General features: G+C 52.8%; 1 protein-coding gene across 1 annotated transcript in view; it reads right to left on the minus strand.

The window, feature by feature from the left end:
- The window catches only part of LOC124465873 (cell adhesion molecule 2-like), a 43,880-nt gene extending 22,500 nt beyond the window's left edge, over positions 1–21,380 (minus strand). Inside the window, exons 1-3 of the mRNA XM_047017509.1 lie at positions 21,226–21,380; positions 7,310–7,462; positions 5,507–5,644 (exon numbers count right to left, since the gene is read on the minus strand). Of these exons, the coding sequence (XP_046873465.1) occupies positions 5,507–5,644; positions 7,310–7,462; positions 21,226–21,343 (409 nt within the window). The 5' untranslated portion in view covers positions 21,344–21,380. The remainder of the gene's footprint in view (positions 1–5,506; positions 5,645–7,309; positions 7,463–21,225) is intronic.
- Positions 21,381–22,103: the final 723 nt, after the last annotated feature.

Raw genomic sequence — 22,103 nt, forward strand, 5'->3', positions numbered from 1 at the left:
TTATCCCCGGCTGGAAAACAATTTGATTGGGTGGCAGGAAGATTGACTCGTTAGAGCTCACTCCGAATTTAGAAATGTGCATGTTCCGTTCCCTGGATCCTCGAGCGCTAAGCGGTCAATGGCGTGCATCTCGTACGCAGGTAAGAATTGTATGCTTGATCAGGGCAACCGGCCTTAAAGTAGGCTTATTCACTAATCGGCTGTTGATCTCTCTACTACGGATATGGACACAACCACCATCGCAGTAAGCAAACTGACCCCCAGAGACTCCGGTATTATCTTTGGCGCGTGGAAAGCCTACTGTCAGTGAGTCTGAGGCCTTAAGTTGTATCCTACTTTGAAAGTGTATGTATATAAACAGTATTAGCCGTATCAACCCAGCTAGCTCAAGGTTATCACCACAGTAGTGTGTTAGCTATGTACAAGGAGAACAATAATAATTAAACAATTCAATACAACACATACCTTCAGAGCATTCGTTAGAGAAGGTAATCACAATGAAGCTAGGCGCCTAACCCACCGGAACTCATATTGTAAACAAAACTCGAGGCGATTTATGACTCGCCATACATACACCCAACTGCGTGTGTTAGCAGCACAGCTGCATCTAGATATCATTTTCTGAAAATACAAATCATAGGCCTCATCCAAACTGAGGATGTCTATCTCCATTTGTGTGTGTGTGTGTGTTTGCCAGTAAACATTTACTGTGCATATTTTATTCAGGCCATGTCACAGTGACCCACACGAGCTATAGCATCTCTCACGGCCTTTCACCAAAGAAGTTGGAGAATACACACATATGGTGTGTGTGTGTGTATGTACATGAGTGTCCTTGGAGAACACACACAAGTTTATTCCATGACAACTTACACACACACACACACACACACACACACACACACACAATGCAAGAGTGACTGCGTCCCCGCCATACTGACTGTCATATGGTTCACGCGCATCGCAGTGACACGGCATGAATAAAAGATGGACGGTAAATGTTCCCTGGAACACACACCCACATGCACACACACACACACGCACACACACACACACAGGCACTGTCCTATATCCCATTCTTTCCAGTACAGTGACTGACCATTGACCACAACAGGCTAAAATAGCTGGGACGGACCGTGGAGCAGGTGGCCGTTAAATCCTCCATTTACTCCGGCTGGATCCAGGCCTTTCCGAGCGACCCCCCCCCCCCCCCCCCCCCGTTTAGCCGTACCTGTGCTTCCACCTCAGATACATCACGCTACGGAATTCATTCCACGTCACAAACCCCAGACACACTCCCCCCACCTCTCCTCCTTGCGACCGCCCCGACCCCCTCCCCCCTCCCGCCCGTTACGCTCTGCGGTGTGTGAACGGCCCCCTCGCACGCCGTGATATTGGTAGAGGTCTCTGTAGGTTACAGTGTGTGTGTGTGTGTGTGTGTGGAGGGAAGATACAGTCCATATTACAGGTAGAGGGAACACAATGGATCTGAGGGACAAAAAAAAGAGAGAGTGAGAGAGAGAGAGACGAGGTGGGTGTGAAATATATATCTATACGAGAGAGAGAGAGAGAGAGAGAGTGAGAGAGAGGGAGAGAAAGAGAGACAGAGGGAGAGAGAGAGAGAGAGAGAGAGAGAGAGAGAGAGAGAGAGAGAGAGAGAGAGAGAGAGAGAGGGAGAGAGAGGGAGAGAGAGAGAGAGAGAGAGAGAGAGAGAAGAGAGGGAGAGAGAGGGAGAGAGAAAGAGAGAGAGATAGAGGAAGTCAGGATATTGGATTCCGATCCCCACACAGACCCAATAGCATCTCCAACCCTAGTCCATCTCTCACGCTCTCTCTCCAGAACCCTCGCACAGGGGATAGAGGTCAGATACTCCACACACATTCCACCCCCACACACACATGCACACACACTTGCACCAGCTTCCATCTCCATGGACCACAATTGAATGGGAGAGATGGAGTGCTCCAGTGAATCTGGTGATAATATAATCTACCGTGCTCCCTGAGATCCCTCACCAATGTGTCGCTATTGTCGCTTATTCCCAGCATGCAACGCTACAATCTTATGGCATTTCACACGCCACAGAGTCTACATTCTCGTTCTCTCACCCCCTCCACACCGCCTTCCCCATCCCCCTCTCACTCAACTCAACCCCCCCCCCCCTCCCACACACACACACACACTCCCCTCCACATCTTCCGTCATTCTGCGATTTCGGAAGACGGAGCATTATTTCCAAGTGCAGGGCGTGGCTCGTTGATGATTTGCTTCAGGCAAACATATATATAATAACCCCCCCCACCCCCCCCCTCGGCCTCTCCGCCCCCAACCCCCCACCTCCCTCCTTTGACACACACCACTCCTCACCCAGAGGCCCCGGCTGAGTCCATTTCCCGGCGTCTCATGCACTGTGTCGAACGCAAGGACCGCGCCAATGGGAAGTGTGCGCGGCTGGCGGGGTGTGGGCGCCGTGCGCGTTCGGCGCGCGCTCTCCGCGCGTAGCTATGGCTACCGTCCGCGCTGAGAACACACACGGCGTGCCGACAGACTCCAAATGAACGCTCGGCTCTCCCGCGGACAGGAAGACTGATGATAGTAGGAAATGACAGAGGCTGGCTGCTAGCTCTAGGGGGGGCAGAAAGCAATATCCTCAATAGGTGCCTCAAGTGAGGGGTGTGTGTGTGGGTGTAGTCTTCCCTGTCTCAGTGGGTTGTGTGTGTGCGCTTCGTGTGTATGTATGTCATTTGAGAAGATAAAAAAACATGGAATCCCGAAAACAAGATCACAAAGCCTATTCTACACGACCACTGTTAGCTACGGTGTAAGGCATGTGTTTACTGTGAATTCCCAGTTTGATACTTTGCGGGAAACACCGCCGCCATTTGATTGTATTCCGCTTCCTGTGCCAGCGGCGGTTTCAGCTCCTGTTCCCGAGGAAACGGCTTTGACCCCGGAACACCTCGCGGCGCCGCACTCGCTAGCGCGCGGCGCCAATTAGCGAGAAGGAGGAGGTGGGAAAGGCAAACGCGCGAGACTTTACTCACCGTCAGCCCTCCGTGTTGCTGGTCCTCACACATGACATGGTGACACCCTCACGCCAGTATCCCTACCAGATTTAAACGACACGCCTAACGAACGGGACAGACACCAGGGCGTATAAATAGGCCCTAGGGCAGACCGCGAGGCAGACGTTGAACTCACTTAAGTACGAGGTGGGGTTGATGGGGAGGGGGTTGCTAATAAGTCAACTATTTATGGTTCCGTTGCTGTGACTCACAGTCTCACAGGGGTGTGACGAAAGGCTTTGTTCTAGAAAAGTACTTAGCGTTAATGAGAGTGAGAGTTAATTCCCCCCTCTCTCCGTCCCCTAACAATCCGGACCTCTGGGTCAATACCTAGGGTATTTGGGATCCATACTGAGTCAGAACCAGTCAGGAGGGCCGAGTCGGAAGAGGACACGGCTGAATTGAGCTCCGGACGGAGCAATTACAATCACATCTGTCGAGGAGTGTCAGAGGACGAGAGAGAAAGCCTGCATTGATCTGGAGTTGATCTGTCTTATTCGTTGTGCCTCTGGCATGAACCCCCCTGGTATCTGGTAGAAGCGAGCGAGAGAGAGGACAGGAGGGACTGGGTGGGGTGAGGAGGAGGGCGCTGGGGTGGGGTGTGGAGGGAAAGAGAGGAGAAGGGTTGGAAAGGGGTGGTGGAGAGGAGATTAAATGAGATGAGGGGGAGAGTTCAAGTGTGGTCTGCCAAGTAGGATGAAAATCGACCTAGTAATCTGACAATATCTCTTAATCTGATTTGCTCTCTAAACCTTTAAACCTGACTATTGAAAGAACTTACAGAGAGAAAGAAAGAAAGGGAAAAACACAACCTTTACATGTCGACGTGATTTTGATTCCCTCGGAAGGAGAAAGAATAATGGTGATGTGTTGTTCATCCATGGACAAGCTGGCTCCAACCTTTTTTACCAGGTACAAAGGCAGCCAGGTAGTTACCAGAGACAGAGGCAGCCAGGTAGTGACAGAGGCAGCCAGGTAGGGACAGAGGCAGCCAGGTATTTACCAGGTACAAAGGCAGCCAGGTAGGGACAGAGGCAGCCAGGTATTTACCAGGTACAAAGGCAGCCAGGTAAGGACAGAGGCAGCCAGGTAAGGACAGAGGCAGCCAGGGAGGGACAGAGGCAGCCAGGTATTTACCAGGTACAAAGGCAGCCAGGTAAGGACAGAGGCAGCCAGGTAAGGACAGAGGCAGCCAGGTAGTTACCAGGTACAAAGGCAGCCAGGTAGGGACAGAGGCAGCCAGGTATTTACCAGGTACAAAGGCAGCCAGGTAAGGACAGAGGCAGCCAGGTAAGGACAGAGGCAGCCAGGGAGGGACAGAGGCAGCCAGGTATTTACCAGGTACAAAGGCAGCCAGGTAAGGACAGAGGCAGCCAGGTAAGGACAGAGGCAGCCAGGTAGTTACCAGGTACAAAGGCAGCCAGGTATTACTAGGTACAGAGGCAGCCAGGTAGTTACCAGGTACAAAGGCAGCCAGGTATTACTAGGTACAGAGGCAGCCAGGTAGTTATCAGGGAGGGATCTGAGGGATGCGCCCCCCCACCTGGGAGCCAGCCCCAGAGAACTGTCCTCAGCTGTGGAGCTCAGTCTGGGAGTTTCTAGAAAGATCCAGCTGGTTCTTAGCCAGTCAGCCTGCCTCTCAGTGGGCCTGCCCATCTGAGACCGCAGGGGTAGTCTCTCCCCCTCCCTTTATCTATCTCTGTCTCTATCCCTCTCTTTCTCTGTCTCTCCCTGCTAATGAGAACACATCTTATTTTTAGAACAACTGTGTTCTGAGCCTGCCTGGTGGGTTGGCTGACTGGATAGATGGGTGGCTGGCTGGCTGGCTGACTGGTTGGCTGACTTAGTATGCAAGAAACTGTTCCAGAAAAATCTTTCTCAGGTTACTGCTCAGTTGACTTGTCTTTTCACAGATTTGAACATATTTCCGTTTTGGAGCAACAATGAGGCAGAGGAGACAAGGTCACCAGGAAACGACGACGTCGCTAGCCCGATGAACAAAGACGGTTCATATAAACCACACAGGGATCTCGCATTAGCGCCACGTGACACTGTCATGAGTATAAAAGAGACCGAGTGAGGGAAAAGAGATATATGAGAAAGACAAAGGGCATGACGAGTGAGAGGTCGAAAATTAGATGAGAGAGAGACAGAGAAAAGAGAGGACAGGGGAAGAGATGGATAGCAGATGGAAGATGAGATAAGCGATGGAAATATGCAGCCATTCGGCGGCGGACATTTTTGGGCCCTCGAAAAATCAATAATCCATGGGGCCCCTAAAAATACATTGACCTGTGGTGACCACGTATGCAACCCAACCATCCATACTGTTGTGGGAACCATCATTGCTCCCCCACTTGGAACACCTACCCCCCCCCCCCCCCCGCACCTCCATCCCGTCCTCCACCCCTCCTCCACCCTCTTTAGGAGGCCACGGGTACCTTTGATCTCCTCCTCGTTCCTGAACCAGCGCAGGTCGGCGGCGGGCTTGCTGCCCTGGGTGATGCAGGTCAGGGTGATCTGCTCTCCTTCTAGGGCCGGCTTGGTCATCCCGTCGATCTCAGGCTTCTCTGGCACCCCTGCAGGACGGGAGGGGAATGACGGGCGCACACACACACACACACGCAAGAACGTGGAGCGCCAATGATGACACACACACACAGAAACAGATTCAGTGTTTAGCAAATTCCATATCAGATGTACCCAGACAGTATTTGAGGAACTTTCCTGTACACTGTACACCCAATGAATATGAATACTTTTGTGGAAAACGATGATATCAAACTCTTTTAGTAATCTAAGCCATTTGTAATAAATTGAGTCAATGAAGTCAATCCTATTTTAGAGTAATTAAATAGTTGGATGTAAAAAGTTTCCCCAAAAGTTTTGAGAAAAACAAGATCGCCGATAAGCCCTTCCGGGGGAGAAGGTTGTGGCGTGCGTGTTTGTGTGTTTGTGTACCTGAATTAACTCTTGCGTCAGCGTGTTCTGGATGCCTGTGAACTCAAGCAGCGGGAGACTGCTGGATGGATCTGTGTAGATGCCTATCAGTCTTCCCGCTCTAATCACCTTCTAATGAGTCCTCCGAGTGTGCACCCACAGTGTCGCTTGGCAAGGTCAATGACCAATGAGCGTGTGCGAGAGTGATTGATTGATAGGTCTGCCTGATCGATAACATGGCGCTCTCTCCCAGGGACTGGGTTCCCAGCTCTTCACCTGAGGGTAATGACCACGCTTAAAGATCCTCTACACCCATGGTGTGTGTGTGTGTGTGAGGTATGTATGTGACATGTGCATAGGCGTGTGAAACTGGGCGTTTAATATGTGAGGCCGAGGTATATCGTGGGAGGCCTTCTTCTGATCGAGTGTTCAGTGGTGTGTGTGTGTGTGTTCGTGTACGGAAATCGATGGCAAATCCATCTGGAAGAATGAGCCGTGGATTTCCATCGGCGTGCATACCTCACAGTCAAATACCCCCGTACGCTTCGAAGGCCGCGAACGCTTTGTTCACCGCGAGCCTGTGTGCCGGCAGCTCTCTCTCCATTCCTGAGCACGTGTTTTATCGGCGCGTCTCCACGACGGCGGCCTGCAATCTCTCGACCGATCGTGTAGCGACCGACGCGATGTCGCCGGCGCCGAGCGGGCGTGGCGTTTCAGCGGGTTATCTTTTTAATTAGGCAGGATACATTTCTTTAATTATCCCGCGATGCCATCACGGGATCATTTTCGTTTTTTTTTTTTACGTGTTCATTAAATCGCTCTCGCTCTGTTTTCCTCTCCCTGCCTCTCCGTCGTTGTGTCTGCTCGTTCTATTGCGCTTTGTTCCTGACGCGGTCGCAAAGCGTCGTGTCTATCAGGGTTTCGGATGCGGGGCGCGCTTGTTGACATAGAGAGGACCCCGTTAATGGCCGCAGCCAGGCTTGTCAGATCCGAAAACATTAGCACAAACTAATTGGCTACATAATTAACTCGGCGTCCAGGAAATGAAACAATATTTGCGCGGGTGGCGGATTTTCGACACAAACAGCGCTCGTGGGGATGAGAGGCGGAGTGGAGGGCTGTGTGCGTGTGTGTGCGCGCGTGCTGACGAGGCGTGTCCACTTTTGAGAGAAAATTGTTATTACTGTAACACCTGTTGGCTAGCTAGACACAGGCTGCACATAGAGGGTCACACCGTGGCCTGGGTGTGTGCTTGCCTCGAGCGCGCACGTGTGTGTGTATGTGTGTGTGTGTGTTTCACTCACCCAGGACAGTGAGGTAGGCTTTGGCGGTCCTGACGGGCATGGTGAACAGAGAGCAGGTGTACATGCCCTCATCGCTCAGCGCCACGTCACTGACGCTGATGGTCAGCTCCTGCCAGGAGGCACGCACCAGCTCAATCCTGTTATCCCTCAGAGCTGAGAGAGAGACAGAGAGAGAGAGAGAGAGGGGAGAGAGAGCAAGAGACAGAGAGAGAGACACAGAGAGGGGAGAGAGAGCAAGAGACAGAGAGAGAGACACAGAGAGGGGAGAGAGAGCAAGAGACAGAGAGAGAGAGAGAGAGAGAGAGAGAGAGAGAGAGAGAGAGAGAGAGAGAGAGAGGGGAGAGAGAGCAAGAGACAGAGAGAGAGAGACACAGAGAGGGGAGAGAGAGCAAGAGACAGAGAGAGAGACACAGAGAGGGGAGCAAGAGACACAGAGAGAGAGAGAGAGAGAGAGAGAGAGAGAGAGAGAGAGAGAGAATGAGAAAAAGGAAGGAAGAGAGAGAGAAGAGGCAGACAAAGGGAGAGATAGAGCGAGAGGGAGACACAGAGAGAGTAAGGAAGAAAGAAAGGAAGAGATAGAGAAAGGAAGACAGAGGAGGAAAAGGAGACAAATACAGAAAGAAAGAAACAGAGCAGAAGAAAAAGAAAGAGAAAGAAAGAGAATGAGCAGAGCGAGGAAAGAACAAAAGTGAGGGAAAAGAGGGAAAGAGCGGGTGAGATTTGACTTTCGCAGCACATTCAAACAGATTCTGCAACAAAGCAGAGAATCACGCCATCAAAGAAACAGATTGGGAGCCTTTTTGCTCCTACATCCACAACACGTATTTACGCAAGTCGACGTCCTTTAGTCCTCGTATGCAAGCATAATCTCTGAACAGCAGAGTAATCCATACATGAGGATCAATAGCGAGCTATCAGACCTGGCTCAGGCCTTGATGGGGCTCTCAGAGATGAGAGAGAGCTGTGAGCAGATTAGCTGCAACAAGAGAGGCAGATAAACACAGCTACTGTAACACTCCAGATAATGTGTGTGTGTTTTTTTTTTACACACGCAAACATGCTTGCACATGCACACACATACAGGTCTTCGTGACAATGTGGGGACGCAACGCTTCGGTTCATGAGATGACTTGCCATTCTTTGAAGCCTTAATAAGTCTTGGTTCAGTAAGTCATTGTTTATTTAAGTACTGGCGGGATTGCAGTAAATCGATGACGAGGGTGTCCATCACATTGGCAGTTGAGATATTGCTTGTGACATTATGATGTAGAATGAGTTTGCCCCTCACAAAATAGAATTGAATCAAAAACACCCAAGGCTACTTACCCTGGCTTCTCACTCTCTCCATCAAAGGTGTGAATGTGTGTGTGTGTGTGTGTGTGTATGTGTGCGGGAGACTGCATGGAAAGGTGCTCATGGATGGGTCTCTGATTCGCTTAAGGAGTATTTATGTCGCACAACTTACAATAAACCCAGGGGTCAGGCTCTTCAACACACACACACAAACACACACGCACACATACACACACACCCACACACACACACACTCTCCTGGCTGAGGAGGATGGTCATGACAGTGGCCTTGACTTTGGAGGAGTGCTACCTTCGTGATGCTGACATGATTAGCGTGTGATTTACAAGGGGCCGTTTCCGCGCCAGGAGGAGAGGGCCATTCTAAAGAGGTCAAGCCCTGCTGACCCCGACACGAGAGGCCCGGGCACGCCTCCCTCCTAGACGCCACGCGCTCACGCACGCGCGCGCCTTCACACAAAAGCAGGACTATGCTCTGCTCGCCGCTCCCGAGACCATCAGAGATCATCAGAGAGCCGAGGGGAGGGGTACGGGGGGGGAGAGGGAGGGAGGGATGGAGGGAGGGAGGGAGGGAAGGAAGGAAGGAGGGAGGGAGGGAGGGAGGGAGGGAGGGAAGGAAGGAAGGAAGGAAGGAAGGAGGGAGGGAGGGAGGGAGGGAGGGAAGGAAGGAAGGAAGGAAGGAAGGAAGGAAGGAAGGAAGGAGGGAGGGAAGGAAGGAGGGAGGGAGGGAAGGGAAGAGGGGTGCAGGAGTGGGTTGGTTTGGGTGTGTCTGTGTGGATGCATAGCTGTGACACAACAAAATAAACCCAGCCCTGAGTCTTCAGCTCCTCAATGCCTATCCTCTGAGACGGACCAGGCCCCCCCCCCCCCCCCCCCCCCAAAAAAAGAAGATAAAGCGTCTCTTTTTTGGGGGGGGGGTTGAGGGGTGATGAGCCAGACAGGGAGGTGGATGGTGGTGGGTTTGGGGGGGGGGGGGGGGGGGCGAAGGCTCCTCAGACATCAGTCAGCCTGGAGAAGTTTTCTTTTGGGTCAAGCAATCACTTTGTATGCCGCCTGCATGGTCCTCTCTCTCAAAGGGGGAGGGGGGGGGGGCACATCTATCTAAACCCTTATCATCCACTCCCCTTTGAAGATAACCATAGCTTACTGTACAGCTTGGCTTCAGAGAGCTGAGACACACACACACACACACACACACACAGAGACACACGAACAGATGTACGCAGACACCCACCTGGGTCTTGTATTGTAGGTGCTACAACAGAGATGGAGAGAGAGACAAGTACAGAAAGAGAGACTCTGAATGGAAAGACCTTCTCGCTCTCTCTCTCTCTCTCTCTCTCTCTCTCTCTCGCTCTCTCTCTCGCTCTCTCTCTCGCTCTCTCTCTCGCTCTCTCTCTCTCTCTCTCTCGCTCTCTCTCTCGTCTTTTATCCCTTTCTCTTTCTTTTCCGCGGGACCCTGTCTAGTCGCACAGCCCCCTCTCCTCTTCACCTCCATCTGAATGAAAGGATTGGCCCGGAGAACCCCGGCCTAGTTTGCCTGAAAGAGAGCCGACACCTTTCACTTTTCAAAGGAGAATCCAACCAAGACCGCTGTTCCCTGTCAGATTCAAATGGGGGGTGTTTTGAACCTTTCTGTACGCGTGTTTATTTTTAGTTCCGGGATGTAAGCTCGGGGTGTTTTGTGATGTGGCCGTGTCTGAAGATTGCGGGTCCGCGACGGAACATGAGGAGGTAGGCTGAGGTCACTGGACCCTGAACGACTGTTCCCTGGCTGGGGAGGAGAGCTCAGCTGGATCTCACTTTCAGAGAGATATTGTCCTTGGCCTTGTCTGGTCTCTACTCCTTTCCTTCCTCGAGAAGGTACGGTTGTTCCAGCAACTCCAGACAACGTGAGAATCTCAAAGTGTCGTTTGTCCGACAGCTTTCATACTGCGCGTCTGGGTACATGGATTCTGGATGGATGTCTGGATGTGTGTGTGTGTGTGTGTGGCCACTTTTAACAGAGCCAGAGTTAATATCTATAATACCCAGCATTACATGAAACACGTTCTTGTCTTATCAATACACACGGGACGGGCTGCTACAGTTTCATGATCACGACACACACACACACAGAATAGACAAAAAACAGATGTTTTATAGATATATAATGTGTGTCTATATATATATAATTTTTTCCAATCTCATGTCATTCTTTCTGGAAAGCGAGGGATGGCTTTCGCTTTGCTGGCTCTGGGTAAACGAATAAATGACAGTAGCGCTTCCACAGTCTCATCTGTTTGTCTAAATGACAACTGCTCTCTCTCTCTCTCTCTCTCTCTCTCTCTCTCGCAACAGTATCTCGTTTATTCTTTCATTTGTCCTGTCCATCCCTCACTGCTCCGGTTATCTGCTGCATGTAAAGCGCTAGCAGGCGTGACATGCTGATATGTTGCATGACATATCTGTAGCCTGGGGAGCGTGTGTGGTGTGTGGTGTGTGTATGCTGTGTGTGTGTGTGTGTGGGCGGGTGGGGGGGGTGATAAAGTGTGTGTGTGTATGTACGTGTGGAGGTGGGGGACAAAAGGTTTATGCTAAAGACAACCCATTCAGGGACAATGTAGTGCACTGTCATCCAGCTCAAAAGGGAATTGTTGGCGTAACCGCAGGAAATCAGTACTACTGTACAGTAGTGAGCCTGTGAACACAATTACACACACACACACACACACACATGCTTTACCCTCATGTATTAATCTCTGTGAGTAACCTTTAACCTTGCAGTTTGTTTACCTCCGTTTTTATCTATTTGGTTGTTTTTTTCTTTGTTGGACAGCAACAGGGAGGAATTCTTCTTGAAGGAGCCCATCTCAACATATTTCCTTCCCAAGTGCCCTGAGGGTGGTGGTGGTGGGGGTGCATAAATGTAGCCCCTGGCCTTGAGGGCCTACGCCTGGGGGTCCTGGGGGGGTACGTATATCTACTGTGATGGGAGGCTTCCCAAGGCTGTTTTGGATCACTAACTCCCTGTGACACCGAGTGCACACACAGACACACACACAAGCAAGCACGCACATGCACGTTCCCACCCGGGCGCAAATAGACATACACACGCAGTTGCTGCACACACACACACACAAGTACATAACCCAGCCTGACACTTCAGGAACCCCTGAAGCTATGAGAAACACTGCTATGCTTGGGTTTTTATATCCCCCAAAACATGAAATGTAGACTTTCTCTGGCTCTTTTCCCCTCCCTTCGGCTCCTCTCTCTTCTCCCCTTTCCTCTCTTCTCCTCTCCCTCTCCACCACATTCTCTCCTTTGTCCTCCTTCTCGTCCACTTCCATCCGTTCTGACTAGGGGGCTCGAGGATGGATGAGAGACAAACCACATATCCAAAAAGACCACCTCCTTAAAAACACAACCCTGAAGAACTCTGCCCATCTGGAATCCCCCCCCCCCCCCCCCCCGAAAACACGAGACCGGCACCCCGGTTACGGAGCGAGCTGACTTCTCGCTGTTCACAGAACCTCACTGTCGTCGGGAAGTTTCGTAAACACGCCCACCCCCCCCCCCCCCACACCCCCCCGACGACAAAAGCGCCGCGTCATCTGAGCACACATAAACGCCCACTGTGCCAATACAGGGCCATACGCACATGCTAACCAACGCCTGACAGAGAGAGAGAGAGACAGAGAGAGAGATAGAGAGACAGAGAGAGAGAGAGAGAGAGAGAGAGAGAGAGAGAGAGAGAGAGAGAGAGGCGAGCCATTAAGACAGTTGAGCGCCGTGAGGCCCAGGACTAATTGCCCGGCGTCGCTGGATAAGCACTTGGCAGAGACGACCGTATCTGCGGAATCTTTTTCCACGCAGAGGCACCTGTAGGCACTCATGCCCCCCCCCCTCGCCCCCCCCCCCCCCCCCACACCCACACACACACACCCAACATCCCCCACCGTTTGTGTGTAAGCTTTCGCCTGGACGTGTTTGCGCGTGTGGTGTCTGCACCACTTTATATGTGTGTGTGTGTGTGAACATACGGGTGGGCTCTCATGCAGCTCAGGTATTTTCAGACAAAAACACAGTATGTATATTCCAACTCCGGTGGAGAGAGGGGTGGGGGGGGGGGGAGTGGGAGGTGATTACCACTGCGGGCAGAAGACAGAATGTACTTTACATACACGCCCCCCCCCCCCACCCATCCAACCCCCGGTCTCCCTAGAGACAGATGGCAGACGGAGAGAGTTCCAGAACTATGGCAGGTGTTCTAGACATTGTTTGCCTATCCGGGTGACACAGTTCTTATAATGAGAAATGTGCAAATTTGCGCGTATCCATTTTCTGGTGGATGTGGTCCCTGTGTGACTGTTCCTCAGCTCTCTGTCTCCCCGTCCGATGGCCCACCTGGGACTAAGGCACTGCCGAGATGGCAAACTGTGTGTGTGTGTGTGTGTGTGTGTGTGTGCGTGTGTCACATGTGTATGATGTGTGGGACACTATCAGAGAGCACACTGTATATGTGTCTTATTATGTGGATGCTTATGGGCGTGTTTGTGTGTGTTTGTGTGTGTTTGTGTGTGTGTTTGAGCCCAGTGTGTGGCGCCCCACACTATGTAATTGGGTCGCCAAGATTCATTGCGTGACATAAATGAGTTTCTTTTATGCTTGTGTGTGTGTGTGTGTGAGAGAGAGCATCGTGCGGAGTCCAGCAGGATGTCTCGGCTCCAACAACCTGCATTAACTGTCTCTCTGTGTCTGGAGTTGGACATACAGAAGCTATAGAGTGTATTGCTACCCTATAGTTACTGTCCTATAGATAGACTGGATAGTATATATGTACACACACACACACACACACCCACACACACCCCCACACACACACAGGCCTCTTTTGCCTCCTCATTCTCCTCTTCCGTCACCCGTCACTCTCGTCTGTCCCTCCTCTCCTTCTTCCCTTGTCCCCTTTCCTCCTTCTCTCTCCTTGTTATCGCTCATTGTTGTCTCTCCCTCCTCCCTCCTTCTCCACCCCGCTCACCCTCCCTCCTTCTCCTCCTTCTCTCTTCCCCTTCCTCCCCCTTCTCTCGGTCCTGGGCCGATGACACAAGATTAAATTGAAATTATTTGAAAGGCAGCGAGGTGCATTTGATTCGCATCACAGTCGGTCCCTAGAAAGCACTACAGGACCGATCCATCACTTTCATTACGAAGTGCATCCCACTTATTGGACGATGAGATTACGCATAGTGGCTGACCCAAGCCTGCCAGCAATCTGCCTGGACTGCGATGGTTAAGATAAGTAGCACGCTTCAGACTTGGGACTCAGACGAGAAGATTGAATCTTACCGAAATGTCAAACCAAAAGTGTGTGTGCGTCCGTCCGTTGGTGTGCGCGCGTGGTTGCGAAGAGTATAGTCACCGGAACGCCGCCGTGACGTTGCGAGTGTGAGGTGAGCGCGCGAGGTGGAGGAGAGATAGCTCGGCGCAGGAAACGGAAAGGGGCGCCCGGGGTCAAATATGTTCATTACAGATGGATTGATCCTGACGGCAGATACAGAACTCCCCCAGGATCCTACTGTGGGCCGGCCGGCTAACCAATCCCCCCCCCCACTGCCCCCCCCCCCCCCCCCCCCCCCCCCCCCCCCCCCGTTTAAACCCTCCCTGGCGAATTTACACCCGACAAGGCTAACAGGTACGCGGCGCTAAAGCCCCGTCCAAATCATCCCTCCGTTCCTCCTGTCTCTCGTGCTTTGTCGGCAGTCGGCGGGAAAGGGCGGTGGGGGGGTAGGGGGGAGGAGGAGGGGGGCTACCGAAAGCTGCCGCGCGGCACGCGCAGACCAACAGAGGTGAGGGGGACGCCGTGTTCCCAGTAACCCGGGGGGCGGAGCGGCGAGACAGGAAGTCTCGTTCGCCCGGTTGGCCGCGGGCGCGGGGAAGCGGGCGGGCTCATTTGGATGACACCTGTTCGGAGGGTCCCTAGGCACCGTGGGGCGCTCGCAAAGCAACCGATCCTGCTTCCCTGTGTGTGTGTGCTGTGTGCGTGTGTGTGTGCTGTGTGTGTGTGTTCGCCTGGTGGTCTGCACCAAAGCCGAGAGCGAGAGGCAGAGAGAACACGAGAGAAGGAGAGGTTATCTCAAAGAGGGACAAACATAAGTATAAAGAGACAGAGGGATACTGGGATTGAGAAAAGGATTATAGTTAAGGACAAGTTTCCCTGTATTTGTGTACGCAGCCAATAAGTGATAAGACCTACTCAGACAAAGCTTGAGCCCAGAGGCCTCGCGACGACACGCGCTAACAGAGAGACGCGCCAAAGGTAGAGCAGATGAGAGAGCTCAAGGACGGAGCAAGTTCGGCTCCGACCTTGAAAGGGTTTTTCGCAGAGGGCCGAGAAGCCCTTGTAAAACGCCTCCTTAATTCCTCTCCTCCTCTCCTCCATCCCGGCCCCGTGTTCCCTCGCTCTCTTCCTACCCCGCCCCACCTCGCCCGCCCCGCACTGTTATTTTATGGCCCCTGTCGGAAGGAGGGAGGAAGGGGTGGGGGGAAGTAGTTTGGGATCTACTCAGATTTACAGACGACAACTTTTCTATCAGACAAAACTTCTGTACCAATCTGCCGTTTGATATGAAAAGTCCTTCTGATGCCTCTCTTCCAGGAAATAAATAACACGGCCTTCTTCCAGTAAAAGTTCCTTGTAAGGTTCTGCTATCTTTTTTTTTCTTTCTTCTTCTCCTCCATATTTTCTTTCGAGAGAACTTTTTCGAAAGCCCTCTCCAGCTTTACTCTTGGTGAATGCGTTCTGAATGCATGAAAGCTTTCAAAGTCTCGTCGGGTAGGATGGGAACGCGGGGGCGGTGGAATGTCTGAACAACCCGGGGAATCACTCGCTCCCTCCTTCCCTCCCTCCCTCCCCCTTATCTCTTCCCGTCTCCCCTGTTTCTCCACCTCCCCTTCTTTCGCCATCCCCTCACTCTTTCTCTCTCCCCTCTCCAACCTCTCTCTATCTCTGTTACACCCCATCACTTCTTCCCTCCCCTATTTCTCCCCTCTACCCCCCCCCCCCCCCCCCAACCTCCTCCCCCCGCCCCCCTCTCTCTCTCCCACACACACACACACGGTGAAATTGATTCAGCCAGGCGGAATATTTGATCACGGGGACCAGTGCTGGTTCCATATTCATTAGTAACTCTGATGTCAAAACCCCCCTTTGACCTCTCTGGTAGACCGCCCATCCGACACCCGGAATCCCAGATGGGACCCTTCAGACGGATGACGTCAGCGATCTCGTGGTCGAGGGGACGAGAAGGGAGGCAGGATGGATGGGGAGCGGTGGAGGGTAAGATAAGGCGAAGGAGTCGCAGCTTCGTCTGGAGGCCCTGCCTTACTCCACGTGGGAGACATGGAGAGAGAGTTCAGGAGGGAGGGAAGGAGGGAGGGTAGAGGAGGGGGGCATGATCGGAGGAAGGTTCTATCTCTCAAGTCGTTTGCATAGATCAGGTGGTGTCCTATAGACATAGATCCTTGCAGATAGGGAGAGAGGGATCAAGAGAGAGAGAGAGAGAGAGAGATAGAGAGAGAGAGAGAGAGAGGAGGAACTAGGCAGAGGGAGGAGAGCAAGAGGCAGATATTCCCCCCTGAGTCTAGTCTGGGGAGGCCAGAGCCACCATCCCCACGACATGCTAATGCTGCCATTCTGGATCTCTGGGGCATGTGCCCAGGGTGTGTATCCCTGCTCCGCTGCCTCTCCCGAGTGTGTGTGCATGTGTGTGTGTGTGTGTGTGTAATTACAGTGTACTGTGTAGCAGAGTAATTACACTCCGGAGGAAAGACTACAGCAGGTGTGTCAACTTAGCCCTGGGGGAGACAAAGGAGAAGGAGGGATGAAGGGAAAGGGGGAGGGAGGGACTGATGTGATGGAGAGCGGAAGGGATGGATGGAGGGAGGACGACTGGGAGGGACGGAGAGATGGACAGAGGAGAGAGGGAGGTATGGGTGATGTAGGGAGGGGTTGGTATGGGAGGAGGGGAAGGGGGAGGGATGGAAAGTGGGGGATAGGGATGGAGGAATGGAGGGACCCAGGGGAGGGAGATAGAGAGAGGCCGGCCAGAACTACATATACAGTAGGGTTGTTCACATGTAGCACACAAAAGACCTATTCATATTCAGCCTAGAAAGTAATTACACACAGACCACCCCTTCTAACGTGGGAATACCAAATTCGGCGTAATTACGTCGTCGCGCGCCGTTTTTTTAGACCCTATCCGTATGGAGGAGAAAAAAGGGGGTTATTAACAAGTCCTGAATTCAATGAAATTACCCGCCAATTTGTAAAGCCACACTCCTCTCTTTCCGTGGAGCGTCTGAACGTGAGAATCCCTTTTGCCCAGCGCTCATCTGCAGGCCCGCCCGCTGAGCCCGGCTTCAAACCCCCACGCCACTTAAGTGATGGAATAAGGACAAAATCTGCTACTTAGGGGAGAGAGAGGCATTTGCAATTCAAACAGGCCCTCTCTCCCCGGCTCTCAGAAACACCTTGGAAGGGTGTGTGTGCGGGCGGGGAGGGGGGGGGGGGAGGGGGCAGTGAGGGTGGGGATGTGGGGGGTGGACGTCAAAGCCTCTTTCATCAGACTAAACGTCTTGCAAGGTGAGTCTCACCCGTTCGCCTCCCGCCCTCCTCTCTCGCCCACTGCCTCCCCCCCCCCCCCCCCCTACATCAAACGGCTGCAGAAGAGGAGCGCTAGAAATTCCAAGAAAACGCTGTAATAAGGCCGTGTCAACGCCTATTTAGGGAGGAGGGGGGGGGAGGAGAGGGGGGAGGGAGGAGGAGAAGGGGGTAGGTGGGGGTTTCAGACACTTGATATACTTAAAGGGAAGGAGAGATGAATAAGAGATCAAGAGAGAGTGAGAGAGAGATAGAGAAGAATCAAAAACAAGAGATGGGGAGAGGGAGAGAGAGAGAGAGAGAGAGAGAGAGAGAGAGAGAGAGAGAGAGAGAGAGAGAGAGAGAGAGAGAGAGAGAGAGAGAGAGAGAGAGAGAGGAGAGAGAGAAGGAGAGAGAGAGACAGACTCCCGCCTACAGCTCTGAAAATCCATCACTGTCAGCACCAGGCCCTGGGAACAGGGGCCCCCGGACTAGACCGTCTGCCCCAGAAACACTCCCCGTACTGGGAGAGAGAGGAAGCGAGGAAGATGCGGGTGGCTGGGTGTACGCTAGGCTCCAAACGGGCATTCTCCCAGATGCTCTCGGAAAATGCTGTCAGCATTTGTCAGAGTCGGGACTGGGAAAAGGGGGGGGGGGGGGTAAGAGCTACGGCGTTTCCATGCCGCTGCCGCTCGCCCATCCAATCAGCATTCGGCAGGGGCGGGCCTCTAAACAGAGCAATGAAACGATGCCCTGCGGCGACTCTTCCGAGCGTATCATTTGTTAACCCCTTTGCCGCCTCGCCGACCGGAAAACACACACCTCTCATCCGTTTCTCGGCTCGTTGCGAAAAACGTCAAAGCGGCATAAAAAGTTGAAAAAAAAGAAAAAAAGGGGCGTAACGCCGGTCACCTGACCCCCAGGGACCCAATGAGAGTACTGCCGACTGCTGAGAATGTGCCACTCTATTGAAAATGATAATCCCATCGTAGAAGTATCCAAGCAGAGATCACGTAGGAGAGACTTGAGAGTGTGGGGTGGTCTTGGCGGGATTCTTCCGGAAGGACACAGCCGTGGACAAGCTGTCACAAGTCAGCTAAAAGACTAAGCTATTATATTCTGAGTTCCTTTTTTCCCCCCTATATACAGTAAAAATCGTGTTCTGCCCCCTCCCCCCCCTCTCTTCCTCTCCCAACAGGCATCATGGGAAATTAATTTGAGCCCGCCCACCGCGTTCACAAGCGTCTGAAGTGTGAGGAAGTGAAGTCCCTCCTCACAGCTAGAATAAATATTCAGGCAGAACGGAGGCCATTTTGGGAAGATGGTTTGTACAGACGCTAAGAAATGGCCATGGTGCCAGGGATTAAAGACTCTTTGATAATCGTCGCCATTTTTAGAAGTTGTTCTAACACGTCTTCCCAACTTGGGACACTGATGGCACACGAACACACATACGCGCCCAGACACATCCACACACACACACACACACAAACAGACACACACCATCATTCGAGCAGTAATAAAAGTTCCAGTCCAACGGGTCTTTTCCAGTCTCTGGGCGCTGCGTTCAAGACCCACAGTAATAACGACCCTGCTTCCTGTGAACCCAGGAACCAGCCAGCAGACAATAACAGTGGCAGGTCCCCCCTAGCCCCCGCCCCTGTCCGCACCTGTCGTTTCTCTAACGGCCAGATCAGCCCGATCGCACGCTCGTCTTGGACTCGCAGCTTGGATGAGGCGTTTCAAACAGGCAGCTCCTCCGTCCGAATCTCTGCTTCCGGAACCTTCCCTCAGCCTCAGACAGCCCTTTCTACAGTTGGACCCCCCCGCCCTTTTTCCCCGGGCAACAGAACAACACAGGCCGCTACTGCGGACCCACCCCATCCCTGACCCCGAGGACGACAGGTGTCACTGCTATCACCGACTCCTGCATCTCTTCCATAACGCCATAACACTCTAAAAGGGTCAAGGCACACACACACACACACATAATGGCACTGCTTCAATGTATAGCACTTTAACACACCGCCGGATAAGGAGAGAGGAGTGTATAAATCCGGTCTGTGCTTAATGCAGACATTTACGAGGGTGTGTGATTCATACTTGTTAATGTTAAACTCATACAGCTCCGATCCCAGGGTTCATTCATTTCGCCAGCCCTGAGAACAGCCAAATAACAACCCTGAGTTTTGGTTGGAAAGGGTGTGGCGTGGAAGAGGCAATAGGAGATTAGGGATTACATCAGGGGCGTGCTTGAAATTGAAGTGGGAAATTCGAGGTTGTGACAGAAGGAAATCTTTACATCCATCTACTTTATCGATAGACTGTATTCACACACATACGGTACAGTGCCAAATTCTTGGGTAGGAGTACACAATAAAAGCCTAGGTACGATGCTTTCAGAAACAATCCAATGAAAAGGCAAAACTCAAAGGCATCTCAATGCCGCTATTCTTCTTCGCTATTCTTCGCTACGGCTACAGTCGGAGACATCTACATCTGACGTATCGTTGACAACAGTGGCGTAAAAGGAATCTGGCCTCCAACTTGAGAACAAACAGTACATCCACTCGCATCCATACAGAGACACATAATGTGCCTACACACGTATCAATACGTATATGCATACATGCTGTGCCTATAAATACCTAGACATTCAATACATGCACACCGTACAATCGCACAGACGCTAAACATTGTACATGCACTCATAATTGCATCAAGTAAGATAAAACACACTTTCATTCCTCTAACATCCCTGGCTTCCTCGTTTGACTAAAAGATCTCATTTGTTGGTCTAATGAGCACAGAGTGAAAGATACAGCAACAGCTGCTGGCAGGAGTGCTGTAGCTCTGGGGGTACTATATGTGTGTGTGTGTGTGTGTGTGTGTGTAGATGCTTGCGTGTCTCCCAGATTCCATATTGACATGTTTTCAGCCAGAGGAAAAGTGCAGAGGAGCGCCGAGGTGCCAGGATCCGACGCCGGGCGAGGTGAAGTGAACATCTGAACATCTCTTTCATGTGGCCCCCCAAAGGCCAGCCTATCAACACGCTTTTTCTATTGTTTGGGGGAGGGAGAGAGGGGGGGGGGTAGGGGGGGGGGAGGGGAGGAGAGGGTGTGGAGATCCAACTTTCCGCTTCCTCCACTTCCCGGCCTACGCTGGGAGCATCCCAGCCCCCCCCCCCCCACCCCCTTCCCGTCGACCCCCACACCCCCTCCCCCACTCAAAGCTGTATGCTTGAACCCTCGCCTATTGCCTTCTGCAGCTGTTTGCCCTGGGGGTGAGGGGGGAGGGGGGGAGGCGGGGGGGGGAGGCAGAGGGGGGGGAGACACACAGCTGGAAAGGGACGCCCCGCGGTACGGGATGCTTGTCGCAGCCAAGTGTTCCAGTTAGAGCCCCAGTCTGGCTGACGTGCTGAGTGTGTGTGTGTGTGGGGGGGGGGGGGGAGATACTGTCAGGGGGATGAGAGTGAAAATGGGTTCATTCTGTTGCCATTTGTACGAGCAGGTGTGTGTGGGTTTGTCTGGGGGGGGGGGGTGGGGGGGGTGGTGTTGGGGGGGAGGGGTGTCGCGAAGGGGGGTGTTGGAAGGGGGGGGGGTGAGAATGAGGGAGGGGACGGGTGGGGAGGAAGACACACGCAAGAGTACACGCATCCATTCGGGCACACGTACTCACATACTCACAGAAACACCCGCACACACACATATATGTGTGAACGGCAAGGCAGGGTCTGGGGGGGGGTGGAGAAACAGACACCGAACTTGACACACTCTCCTGCAATTGTTTGTGTGTGTGTGTACGTAACGTGTGTGTGTGTGTAAGTAGCCAGGACACATTGGGACCCGCGCGGCTAGCTTAGGATGCATTTGCCACCATAACACATTCAGCACGGGCCATGACGACCACGCGTTTACAGTACGTGTCCGCCAGGAGTCAAGCTAGCACGTCACACACACACACACAGGACAGGCGAACGCACCTTTCTTGTCTCCAAAGAACAGCGTCTGCTGTGCCGGGTTCGACCACTGGAGGGAGGTGTTGTCGTTGTACTCCACGCGGCAGGTCATGTTGACCGTGCCTCCCTCTGTCACCGTCATGTTCTGGACCAGGGGGTGCTGGCCGCTGCTTCCTGTTGCACCAGAGGGGGGGGGGGGGGGCAGAGAGAGGGGGGAGGCGGGGGGAGAGAAAAGAGGCGGGCGGTGAGCGACCACGACCAGAGGGTAGCAAACAGGAAATTGAACGGTGCCCGAACAGAGGGCATGGGTAGGGGGGGAGAGAGCACGGGAAGAGCGGTGAGAGAGAGGGGGGGGGGGGGGGGGCGAGAGGAAAGGGAGAGGGAAGCGGGAGAAAAGAAAGATGGAGAGACAGAGAGAGACAGAGAGCGAGAGCGCGAGGAAGACACGATCATCTCTCCAAAGTGGCCCGCTAAGCAGCCTAATTGCTGACCCCGAGTGTTTAACTCCCACCAGGCGTCTACTGGGAGCTAAATTGGCCCCTACACAGACGAGGCAGGGGCCTAGTGGCCCCGAGCCCAACGCACACACCTCCACTACACCGGGGAGACCAATTAGAGCCCACACGTGGGCACGTGCGAATGTACAACTCTTACTTCCGCGACGTCCTCGAGAGGGAGAACAAAAAAAAAGGATAGCACTTGGAGAAACTCATTTGAATCTCGATTGAACTCCCCATGCTGACTTTAGCTTTAGCTCTGCCCTGTTATCCCCAGGACGCCAGCCCTAGGCAGACAGGCTACCAGGACGACGGACTGCGCTGTTGTAAGAAGAGGAGGCAGAGGGGATAAACACATGCTTGAGGAGCCTGTGGTATTGGGGGGGGGGAATGAGGAGGGGGGGG

This window comes from Hypomesus transpacificus, unplaced genomic scaffold (assembly GCF_021917145.1).
Source record: "Hypomesus transpacificus isolate Combined female unplaced genomic scaffold, fHypTra1 scaffold_61, whole genome shotgun sequence".
Lineage (NCBI taxonomy): Eukaryota > Metazoa > Chordata > Actinopteri > Osmeriformes > Osmeridae > Hypomesus > Hypomesus transpacificus.